Here is a 12,365-nt window from a genome sequence, read left to right as displayed (position 1 = left end):
ATTTTATAGCTCAGTGCTCTCTGACTGAGGTTTAACACACTGTAGAAGCTCATGCAGAGCATCAGCTGCTTTTTAACTGAGAAAGACATATTTCACATGAGTGGTTTTCATTCAGTTTGCAGGTATGCTGGTTTGTAGAGTGCATAGATATCTCATGATAGTATGTGTTGTGTACTCAGCAATGGGCCATTGTTATTAATAGTGAAAAAGTTGTTCAGTAATACTTCATGAAAAAAAAATGCCTCTTTTACTTGTCCAAGGTTTCTTAGAGTACTCTGGTACTCACTGGAAAAATAGGAAAGCAAGAGCACAAAAACCAGGGCTGAACAGCCAAACTAGGTGGCACCAAGCCATCATAATAATATGTGGAATACGAAAATAGTAGCAGAAATAGAGACTTAAGTGCCAAAGTTTGATGTCCTGGAGGCTAAATTAAATCAGAACTAAATTTCTGCATTAAGGGAAAACAACAAGAAATTTGTCCAGGATGTCATATTTGGAAAACCTGCAGATTCAGCAAGTTAGGGTCTGTCAAATGATTGCTACACATAACATCAGTAATTAACCTCCAGATATTACAATTTCTTTTTGTATTTACTGCCATTCAAATGCAGACACGCAGAGTGCATTCTTTCTATTCCCTCCAAGGAAGTGGACATGCTCAAGAAATGAAAAGATTTAGTCAAAGGACAGGTTTATGGCACAACATTTAATTTTATTTTAAAACTGGAATCTTTAAGGACAAAGTTGTAAAGGACAGATTTGCCAAAAAAGCATGGAAATTTCCAAGGTATCATGTAATTAAAGAGAAAAAAAGTTACATGTTGAAGAATACAGTAACATCTACTAATCCTGACCAGAAATCTGGATCATCATATTACCTAAGTAAGGATTCTTTTTGGTCCAAGAAACCTCAGAAAGTTGAAACTGCAACTATGGCAAATGACTAACCCTAAAATTTTCATAGCTATCAGTAGTATTGGTAGTTCAGAAATAGAAAAACTTGATATAATCCAGGCTATGTTGCCTAATAACAGCTTTTGTTCTTTAAATAATAAAGCTGTTGAGAGACTGACTTTCAGGGAAGGGGAACAAATTACTCCCTTTACTTTAAACTGACTTTGAGGACTGCTCCTCACCTCCCTAAGGAGGTGGAGCAGGGCACCAAATAGTGCTCATTACTTTCCAGCAAAGCTGAAAATGAGGAAGGTGCTAACAGTCAGATTGCTAATTTAATTCTTAATTCCCTGTTCACCGTTCTAGTGCTCACTCTCATTATGCCCTGGATTAAAACAAACAAACTAAAAGAACCCACCAAAAATAGAAGAAAAATTACAACACAGCAACTGTTCATTATAAGGAAGAAAAGGAGTTTAAAAAAAGTTGGGAAAAACAAGGGTCGGTCCCCTCCACGCTTTTCATACAAATTATATAATTATATTTTCAACCTTTATCCCAGATTTCAATATAAAAATCTTCTGAGTTCAGAAATGGATTTTACAAAGACTAAGAGCTTTAATACCTATTCAAAATGACGAACAGTGCTGAGCTCGGAGCAGAGGGGAGTCTAAGCAGGGCTGCTATTAAACTTGAGCAATTAATTGACCTTCTGTTCTATAAAAAAAATATTAAAAATTCAGAGGAATAAATTTCACATTATCTTGTTGGATTTTTTTCTTTTGCAAGAACAATCTTTAAAATTTGTTTAAAAGGCTCTTGATTAAATGATCTGATTTAGAAGCAGTAAAAAAACATAAAAAAGCAAGTGCTGTATCTTGGCTAGCATGAAAATGCCACAAGTGCACTCATTTTTCATTTTTTTGAGTTGCACCAATTATTAATAAAACACTTTAGAATATAAGCAAATTGCATTAAGAAAACATTAAAGAAAGCATTTTTCAGTACAGTAATGGTCATCTTTAGAGTTCATCAGATGTGTGAGATAGCAACCATTCCCCAAGCAGCCAATGTCAAATTCTGCTGAGGACAGGAGAAGGAAACAGTTTGACCTTGGAAAAATCTCTACATAAAATACGGACTTACAAACATGCACATTTGCATCTGCAGTGGAAATCCTCTGACCATACAAAGAAATAAGAATGCAATTCATAAATAATTCTCCTGAAAAAAATACTTCACCCAGGAGAGGAAATGGGGGTGAGATTCACCTGAGTAAAAGCAAACACCTACAATGCCCTAAGGCTGTAACTGTATAGGGGGTGTGACTCAAGCTAGACTTGTGAAGTAAATAAAATAAATGATACTTTCAAATTGCCCACTCATCTCCTGAGCTTAAAAGGAGCAACTGTGACTTGCTAGCTGCAGAAGTACAATGTTTGGCAAGATGAATCATAGTATGGGTATCTACATTTTCCTAACAGCACCACTGAGTACAGGCAATTTGTCCCTTAATCCCCTGTCCCTTCTCCCCTTGCAAATGTTATATTTCCTACATATTTTTCCAGTTATATTTCCAGAGAAAAGCAATAACTGTTACAAGTCTGAAATACCTACATCAAAATTGTTTGTAATGGATTCTGTATGTATGGATAGATGGATCTCTGGATCCTCTGCTGTGAAGTCAAGGAAGCAATGGTATTCCACCTGATTAAACATATATCATAAAAATGTCTAAAATATTTTTAAAAGAAGCCTGCCTATACTCAAAATATTTTGAGTAACATAAACTACAGCTGCTGATTTACATCCATCCAAACAGCTACTGATGGCTTATGAGCTGTGTATTGATTGTCTTTTTATTAAAAGAGTGACCTCAGTTCCCAGAGAGCCCCTTTGTGTCTCCTGCACTAGGAATTACAGGCTTCTCCATTGGAAATGTCATTTCCACTTGTTCACTACATTGCTTATGTAGAACAAGTCCACAAGAAGTATTGTGGGACCTGTGCTATGTCAAGGAAGAGCTAAATCAACCCCCAACTCTGCTGTTACTCTGGGAGCTCTTCTGAAATGCAAGGAGGAGTCAAAAGTCAGATTAATATCATACAAATGAAAGCAGAGTGATTACAGTAAATGTGACATTTGACAAATTGTATGCTAAACAAATAGAGAAGGAAACAGAAGGCAGCCCAAGCTGTTTTGCTGACCCTCACATGCACATATATTTAACTCTCAACAAAACATTTTTATCATAATTCTGCAGCAAAGCTGTCAGTTAATTCTCAACCAGACTCCTACCCTCCTTTTTCCTAACCTTCTCTGGTTGCACAAGCACTTCTGCAGCTGGCCAGCTGCTCACTGCTTCATGTTGTCGTAGGGAAAGAATTATATTAAAATGCACAGGCTAACAGGAAACGGTGTCAATGTTGCTGAACATGTTGGAAAAGGGCAAGTTCCCCTGCTTCTGATGTAGCAGAATTTTACAGAGAGTTAACCAACTGCCCAGGAGGGCCATAGTAATTACTTGGGAGAATTATAATAGTATGAGTAGAAATAGGACAGTGCAATGAACACTGAATTGTCAAACTGCTGGCTGATGTTTCTCATGGTGACTTGAAGTCCCATCTCTCATTAAGTTGTGCATTGGCTTCAAAGAACACCACAGCACTACACAGGTCGATGTATTCTTCTGTCAAAATCTGTGTCAAGAACCTCTGGAAGGCCCTTCTGCAGCTGCCAGGATGCACCCACAGCTGCACAACCCTCTCCTCTTCCTTGCTCCCCTCTCCAGTCATCACAGTTAAGAAGACAGCTTAGAAGAAGTGCACACAGTGAGACAAAGTAAATGCTACCCAATGCAACAGACACCTCATCAGTCACAGTGACTTGTTAAACTATTGAACATAAAAGGTGACAATTAAATATCAGCACAATCATTTAGCTGATGATCATTTAGCAGAAATATCAAGTCTGTCCTACAATCCAAACTGCCTCCCACACAGTGCCAGATAGAAAATTGAATATTGCAACAACACCAGGGGAAGAATGTCTTTTTCTAGTCTGTACTCTCATCTTCCCCCCTGCTAAAAGACTAAATTAGAAGCTTCCTCTGTTTTTTTACAACTTGCTAATACCGCAAAAATTATTTAAATAGAATACAAATTTTAACTAATACAGTTATTCTTACCTAATTTCCCATATTAGCTGAGAGCACCTTCTCAAGTTCAAGTCCACCTGGGCTGGGACATAAGATTAGATTTAAAAACTGCAGTTTTAAAGAACAAAAGCACCTAAAACAGCATTACATGAGCAGTTTGGGTGTAGTGATATAACAAGGGAACACAGATGTTGAACAGATATAGAGTAGGAAGCCATGAAAAAGTTCTTAGGGTAGAAATATGACTGGTATTTATATAAGAAGATTCAGTACAATAGTTGAGATTCAGAATTAAAGGCTATTTAGATCTAGTGCTTAGAGACATGGTTTAGTGGTGGATTTGTCAGTGTGAGGGTTACGGCTGAACTCCATGATCTTAAAGGCCTCTTTCCCAACTAAATGATTCAATGATTCTATGGAAGTGGTTAATGACACAAGTAAGAGAGAAGATATGTCTCCTCCCTATAAAATGGAGACACAAAGGAACAGGATGCTCTTTCTAAATATGTCATGTCAGGTTTTCTTCCCAGGAGTGAGCTGATTACAAGGAGCAGTCAGGGGCCTTTCCAGGACCACTCACCTGGCAGTCCAAAGGCAGGAGCTCCCCAGCACCTCCTGTCTCCCACTTCCAACCATCCTCATCTCCACTACAGCTCCTTGCCATCTCTGCAGTGATCTTCATCTTTCCTCCCGCCTTGTGTCAAAACTCTGCTCATTACTCTCTGCACATTGGCAGCTGATCACTGCTTCTTTTGCTGACTGCATTTTTCCTTGAGAGAAGCTGGCACCTGTGACAGGAGCTGCACTAGGGCCACCTCTTTTGGGGGCAAAAATGACAGGGATGGGAGGGACAAATAATCAAGGAAAAGATTACTACGGCTTTTTAGGATGAGGACTAAACCACAAGATCTTTACTTCTTTTTTTTTTTTTCCTTTTCTTTTTTTTTTTTTTTTTTCCCTTCCAAAATACAATTTAACAGTCATCAAACAATTTAGGTTCTAATAGTCGGGCACAACAGATGCCCAGTACAGAAGCTTAGGAGTGTCCTCTCAGCAAACACAGTGATTATTAATGCTACTTTTTGTGTTGTGCTCACCAAGAACACAAGTATCTTTGATGCTTTGGCAAGCCTGTAAGTACAGCTACCTTATTAAATAACAAATGGCAGACCAGTCTTAAGAAGTACTTGACAGAAGGAAAAACAGAGCTGTATTATTTGTATAAGCAGCTGCAAATGGAGATCCACCTGTGATCTGAAACAGATGAGAGAGTAAAAAACTGTGAAAAGACAGGTTCTTAACCCTAAAACCTTAATTGCTCTGTTAAAACCCTTTATGTTTCTTTTTAAATGACATTTGTCCTACCTATTTTTTGACTTCCAAATGAAACAATACCTTCCCTACCACATTCAGTGTTGTCATTGAAAGACTGTGTTACAGCTGTTGCATCTCACTGAATTCAAAACAGTCTAGGTAGAAGCAGTGAGAAAGAATTTATTTTTTTAATGCTCTGATACAACCCACTGATTGTGCCATCTGTCCAACACATGATGAAGAATCTCTAAACAGAGAATAGCTGTAGGGGACATAGTACAGTATTTGCAGATCTGCTCTTGGTAAGAGATAAGAGCTTGTATTAAAAAAGGAAATTCAGCTTTTTTTAATACAATATATTAGATATGCAGTATGTTTCTGGCATGAAGTGAGGAAAAAAATAAAATAGAAGATCTGTCCAGATGGAGGGGGGAAGTACTGCCAAAGGCAAGACAAAAAAAAGCTGCTTGATCCTATGTGAAGACCATGTCAATGCAATCTGCCTATCACGAGTTCAAAAGAAGATGCTGGGAGTTCTATAGATGTCTTTCTGCAATGCAGGAAGTCACATAAAGAATAAAAGATGCAAAGCTCAAGTTACCACGGCATGAGTGTGCAAAAGCATGCTAATAAAAGTGACAGCTCTAAGTGCTTCAGTTAAGTATTTAACAGGATTGTAACAGCCACATCCATAAACCTGCCCATACCAAATATCAATTATGTGGCATCTATCTCACTGCAATAATTTCTCTAAATTGGCTCCTCACTGGCAGCTCTCCAATTATTCTTAGTAAGGATAGTATGTCTTTATCCTTTTGACTGGCATAGGACAACATATCTTCAGAGAGTCTGATATATTTATAGGTCATTTCACCACAGAAAAACCTATGTGTGTCACAGGAATTTCAAAGACTCAGGGAACAGCAGCAGAGATCAGAGACAGGCAAATCTTCTACCCATTCAGCAGCTCTGCTTGGATGCCTCTTTGAAATGTCTCAGGCTGTGCTCAGGGCTCAGTGCTGCCACAGAGAAGGCGCTGGGGCAGTGCCAAGCACTGTGACTCCCTGGAAATGCAGGGCTGGGTCAGCAGTGCCCATCCCCTGCAGGTGCAGAGCAGGCTAAGGGCTAGAGGAGTAGCTTTTAGGCTGTGGAGATTGATGGTCTGCTCAGTTTTACTGCCTGCTGACCCCATGGGCTTAATATTCTCTCTTCTAAAATTGCGTACCCAAATCCCAATCCCTAGAGCTTGCAAGAGCCTTTCAGAAACACTGCTCTTAAATTGGATGAGAACTGAAGCATTTTAAAGTCATTGTATAAATACTTGTGTAAACACAGTGAACAGAAGAACACTTTCCTTTATGCCTACAGCCCAAACTACAACTTAAAATATCTACTGGCAATTTTTTTTTTCTCTCCCAGAATATAAATTATACATTGGAATTGGAAGCACGGCCCATGCAAACACTGCAGTTTAAATGAAGAACAAGTTAGCTGAGGTTTGATTACAAGGTCTTAAAGAGTTTCACTTCAAAAGGCAAAGAAGCTTGTAAATTTAGCAAGACAAACTGAGAAAAAAAAATACCTAAGACCAGTTTTGTGAAACGAATGGAGTCAGTATACTTCAAAAACTGACCCACAACTACTGCATTTTCTCTCCAAGTATTCCAGCTTGCCTAAAAGTCAGCAATTTCCATTATACATACTAAGAAAACCTGCAAGATCAAAATATCATAAGTACAGAAATGCAAGTTAAGAGTGATCCAGTTCTGTGCAGGAGGGATTTACAGGCTATTAACATAATAACCACCCTGTTACAAGCTATTAACCTAACCATCTCATCAGCTTACCAAATTCAGTTTTAATTACCAATGCAATAGCAGCCATTGCCTTCAGACTTCATTATGCTGGGCACTGTGCAAAGAAAAACTACACAATTGTCCCAGTCCTGAAAAAAACCTACCAATGTAAGGAACAGAGACAATGAGATGCTGGGAAAAGAAAGAAACCAACAAAGAGTGCAGCCTTCTGCCACAGTTACACAGCACATCCAGGAAGGACCCAGGCAGGAATAACAGTGGCACCATCAGCTGTGTAAAGAAACATTTACCAATAGATCTGACAGCACTTGAAGGATGGCCAGGGACATCACTCCTGTTTCTGAACTGGAGAAAATGAAGCACAGAGAAGTATGCTTGTAGTTGCCCTGGGTAACCCAGCACAACACGAGAAAATGCCCATCTAGTGATTTGTAGCTCAGTTCCCCATCTGCTGGACTAAGATGCTTCTAATCTAAAACATAATTGAAAACTGTATTGGAGTATAATAGAAAGGTCTTTTTCTTAAGAGGTCAAGTCCAGGGAGAATATTGGAACAACTACCCAGAATATAGGCAGTGGACACTCATGACAACAGATACTCATGTTGACATCAGCTCATAAAAACTGCAGAATTTAATGATTGTTTATGTTGCTAAACACTTTGTACATAATGAAGTCTGTCTACCCCACTTCATAACTGTGAAATGTATGGGGATAACACAGTGCTGTAGACAGCACTACTTCAAACTGAAGGATCCTTCATAACTCATAATTATCAGAGCTTTCCCTCAGGCGGCAAAACCACCCAGCAATTCCCAAGCCTTCAGCTGGCTAATTCTGGCAATAATTCCTTTCTCCTGCTTCACACTGTAGACCTGTGACACAAATTAATTGTTAATATCATTAACTAAGGAAATTATACCTTTGAATATGTGTACATGAAACTCTGTGTGCAGTGGCAAAACATAACAAACCCAGATTAAAAGGAAAAGATGTTGGTTTAAAACCAAAGCGGAACAAAAATGTCAGGCTGACTTTATATATGAAAAAATTTTCTTCAACACAGCCTAATCCAGATACTGTTTGTTTTTTTTTTTTTTTTTGTTGTTGTTGTTGTTTGTTTGTTTGTTTGTTTTTTTATGTAGCTGTAACAAGGAAAAAAAAATATAGATTTAGATAACTTAAAAAGGATTTCCTGGGTTTAAAAATATTTTGCCACAAATGTGAACCCAAGTTAAAATTAACATCTACGCAACACAAATGAAAATATACCTGTCTACTACTCAGCCATCCTGTCTGACATCTCTGCCTTTCTCCCTTACACACAGTGATAAAGGTTTTAGATTCTCCAGTTAACTGAGGATGTGGTCTAATTTCAGAAGTGATTAACAGTTCATCTTCAAAATAGCTAATAAACCAGCTGTGATATCAGCCTTTATGGGGTTCTCTCTTGCTCCCCAGTCTCCATTCCTGCTGAATACTGAGGCTGTGCAATGGTTTGCTTATTTTTTCTGCAATACTTCCTCTTGAAAAACAACATTCTGTAATGAGGAAATATAGACTACTGAGACTTATAACAAGACTTTTAACAATCTTCCCACTACTTAGGCTGCCCTGAGTACCACTGTACTGCATAGTGTGAATTTATGCTAATACTGTTACTGAGGTTGGCTGTAAGTTTCTTAAGCACTTCTGATTTATGCCTCCTGCTTCTGAAGGAAAGTAAAACAAACAAGGTTAAGGAAGGACCTGGTATTTACTTAACATTAAAACTTATTTAAATACATGTTTTGGGTTTTAGGCAAACAACAACCTTAAGTGTTGACCCTAGGAGGTGGAAAATCTTATGAAAACAAGAAGAAACTAATTTTATGTGAATGTAAAATTAAATGGAATGATAACACGCATTCTGGATCTCTGAATTACTTAAAACTTACTCTGAATTACTTAAAACAGCAGCAGTGCTACAATGTACTTGGAGTTTATTCTCATCCTAGGATTTCAGTGTGCTTTTCTAAATGCTAATTAATTAAACTTCAAAAGGCTCCTGTGAGATACAGTAGGTATTATTGTACCTATTAAGCACATATAAACCAGAGTTACGATGTTTAATTATATTCAGAGTTGTTTCTTTTTAAATTGATTTTCCTCTATAAAAGAAGATGCTGATGGTCTATTACTTTTAGGACAGGTTTTTATGAGTTTAGTTTTTAATAGGCAACATTTCACTGCACCTATATTTGCACATGCATGTATTAATTTAGAATTTAAAAATACACAGCCAACCAAGAGCTGGTAACATTCTATACAATTGGTTTGAGAGATAAGGCTTAAACCAGAACTAGGAATAGTTATGGGAAAATGCACACTGATCTCACCAGAAGCCTCTTTTCCCCTTGTTTGTAATTTTGGTAACTTCCCAACCAAATTCAAAGGTAACAACACCACCTCCTGTCCACATAATCTAGGCAGTCCTGACGCAGCTAGAGTATTTCCCCAGGGAAATATTGTTCTAACCTCTAAAGATTGACTACAATAATGGAAACACAAAACTTTTGAAAAGTTTTTGTGTTTATCCTATTTTAATGTTCTATTACTCAAATAAATCATCCACTGTTTCTTCCAGCATTCTCACATCAGGAGCATTCAGGATGGGTTGTGTCTGGGGTGGATGTTGCATGTTGCATGTTATTATGTTATAAGCAGCCAAGGACAAAGCACTCAGGCAGGATTACCTGCTGCTGCCCAGGAACTCACTTTGAAGGAACACACAACTGGTGCTGAACAAAACCTGATACCACCTAAGCCCACGTGCTCCAAAGTGAAATTATGCACTGCATAAAGTGGTACCTTCTCATCAGTTTTCAATTTAGTTTGAAGTTCAGTTTTGTTGAGTATCGCCTGCTGGCTCCCAGGTCTGCATTCTATTTAAGTTCCAAAAGGAAAGAATATATTTAGTAATTATCTAATTGTAATAACCAATTGCTAAGCCTTTCAGGAGCAGATGGAATAATAAATAAGTATGTATTCCAAAACTAAAACACGCAAGGCAATACAATTCTACTAATAATTAAGTTTGCTTTGATACAATATGTCATCCAATAGTATCAGACAACATGCATCAGGAGGATTTGATTTCTTGCATTTGGTTGTTCAAGAAGCAATTCTCTGTGGAGCAGAATCTGTTTTGCTTTGCCTCTGAGTCTCTGGAGTATCCATGTAATTATCACTGTGACTGTCATTCCCAGCCAGATTAGTGACAGTGGAGACTAAAGTGTCATCTGCAGGTTATGGCAAGAGCTGTCTATTTGAATCAGCCTCTAGCAGCTCTAGTGAACCTTGATACAAGAAGGCAGAAGGCCTAAAATACTAAGTACCATAATTTAATGCATTTTTCTTTCCAAGACAAAACACTGTGTTTCCAAGAAATGGGATGATTTTTCATTTTCTGAAGCAATACAATCAGCAGCTTGGAAATTTCCTGCTAGTACAGTACGTTAGCTGAGCCCCTGATTAGGAGGCAGGAACTTCCACATCATCTCTTCCCATCAATTTCTTTTCAATTCATCAAATGGGAAAAATCACTTTTTTTCAGGTCACTCATTGCATAGCAATTTTCCAACAGGGGCAACTTGATTCCTGAAATCCAAGGCTTTTCACTATCCTGCTGAGCAGAGCACTGCCTTTATTTCTCACAAAGGATCTCCTAACTTTCTGTAAGGGGGTCATGAGATTGAACCATTCATGTTTGTTTTGTAACTTGCAAGTCACAGGCCATTTCTCTTCCAAGATAAGATTGTACCTAAATGGTGGCTAGACAGAGTAATTTAGGCTACAGAAGCATAAAGAACAGGCAAATATGTGATGAGAATGGCATTATTCATGCAACTCAAAGTAACACTGCAAAAAGGCAGTTACCTCAGAAGCACCACTTTTGGACTAGAGACTGGATCTGCTCAAGGTCAGTCATCACTCTATTTCTCACCTGGGACTTGTGGTAGAATCACCATCTCTGGAAGTATTAAAAAAAATGAGCAGATTTGTGACCCTTTGTGATACAGTTCAGTTGACATGGTGGTATTCATTCAAAGGCTGGACTTGATGATCTTGGGCCTCTCTTCCTGCCTGAATGAGTCTATGATTCTGTGATGAGGTATTTACCCTCAGGGACTCAGCTTTGGGAAATAAACTTTCTGCCAGAATTAGATGTTGCAAACAGGGAAAAAAAAAAAAAAAAAAGCATTATCTACAAAAACAAAATTTAACATTAATTACTTGAAAGTATGGTACTCTAAATATAATCACCTTGATAATCTGAATCCACTACTCTGTAACTCCCATGTTACCTATATATATATATACACACACACATATATGTCTCCATCCACAAGAGACTATCTGGGTTTCTTTTCCTTTTATTTTTCCTTGTAGAGAATAGACTGTGCATATTCCAGACTGAAGAGGAGAAAAAAAAGGCAGAACTCATATCCATAATACTTCTCTTCTGTATACAGGAAAAAATCCCAACCCTTTTCTGGATATTACTTCAATTAATTTCTACATTAGCTCAGTAATGCTTTAGTCAAAGCATCTGAATGAAAAACCAGACTGAAGAGAGAAGATTCTCTTTTGCATGGTGATGGTTACATTTATCGATGTGAAGGATATCATCCACCTGGCGTTCCCCAGAGACAAGGTGCTAAAAAAACAGGCTCCTTTAGAAAGATGTGAAAAATTACACTTTGCTTTGTATAGCATAATTCAATTACCTTTCTAAATTTGAAGGTGAAATATTTTACAGATATAGATGTAAATTAGGAAGGAAGTTCATGACAAACATTTGAAATTTTGATTATAACACAACAGGCTAACAATCACAATGACCAATCAAGCTGCAAATTAGGACATCAGATGACTCCCCCCAAAAAGTGGCATTTCCTTCAGAATAAAATAAAACCTGTCAATACTGGATATTGTTAGTAAAATGTGCAAAGATGTTTCACTCACCCTCCTTTCCCATTACCCTGTATATAAATGTTATGTAGTAACATAAAAGCCACAAAGTTATAATGGCAGTGATAAGAATTCTGGAACCTTATGCTCCTGCCAGCTGCTACTGTATCTCCAGCTAAAGAAAGAGACATTACAGTCTTCAGAAAGCACCATCAAGTGGCTATTAT

At 37.8% G+C, this 12,365-nt stretch overlaps 1 protein-coding gene across 4 annotated transcripts in view; it reads right to left on the bottom strand.

Annotated features, from left to right (window-relative positions):
- The window catches only part of TPK1 (thiamin pyrophosphokinase 1), a 302,583-nt gene that overhangs the window by 32,164 nt on the left and 258,054 nt on the right, over window positions 1-12,365 (bottom strand). Inside the window, exon 8 of one of the 4 annotated variants that reach the window (XM_041466833.1) lies at window positions 5,069-5,308. The exons of the other annotated variants lie outside the window; for them this stretch is intronic. Coding sequence (XP_041322767.1) covers window positions 5,268-5,308 — 41 coding nt within the window. The 3' untranslated portion in view covers window positions 5,069-5,267. Of the gene's footprint in view, window positions 1-5,068; window positions 5,309-12,365 lie in introns of those variants that run through there. 4 annotated transcript variants of the gene reach the window in all.

The sequence above is a fragment of the Pyrgilauda ruficollis genome, unplaced genomic scaffold (assembly GCF_017590135.1).
Source record: "Pyrgilauda ruficollis isolate IOZ18807 unplaced genomic scaffold, ASM1759013v1 scaffold2, whole genome shotgun sequence".
NCBI lineage: Eukaryota > Metazoa > Chordata > Aves > Passeriformes > Passeridae > Pyrgilauda > Pyrgilauda ruficollis.
The sequence above is the reverse complement of the archived record's forward strand: the minus strand, read 5'-3'. Positions and strand labels throughout refer to the sequence as shown.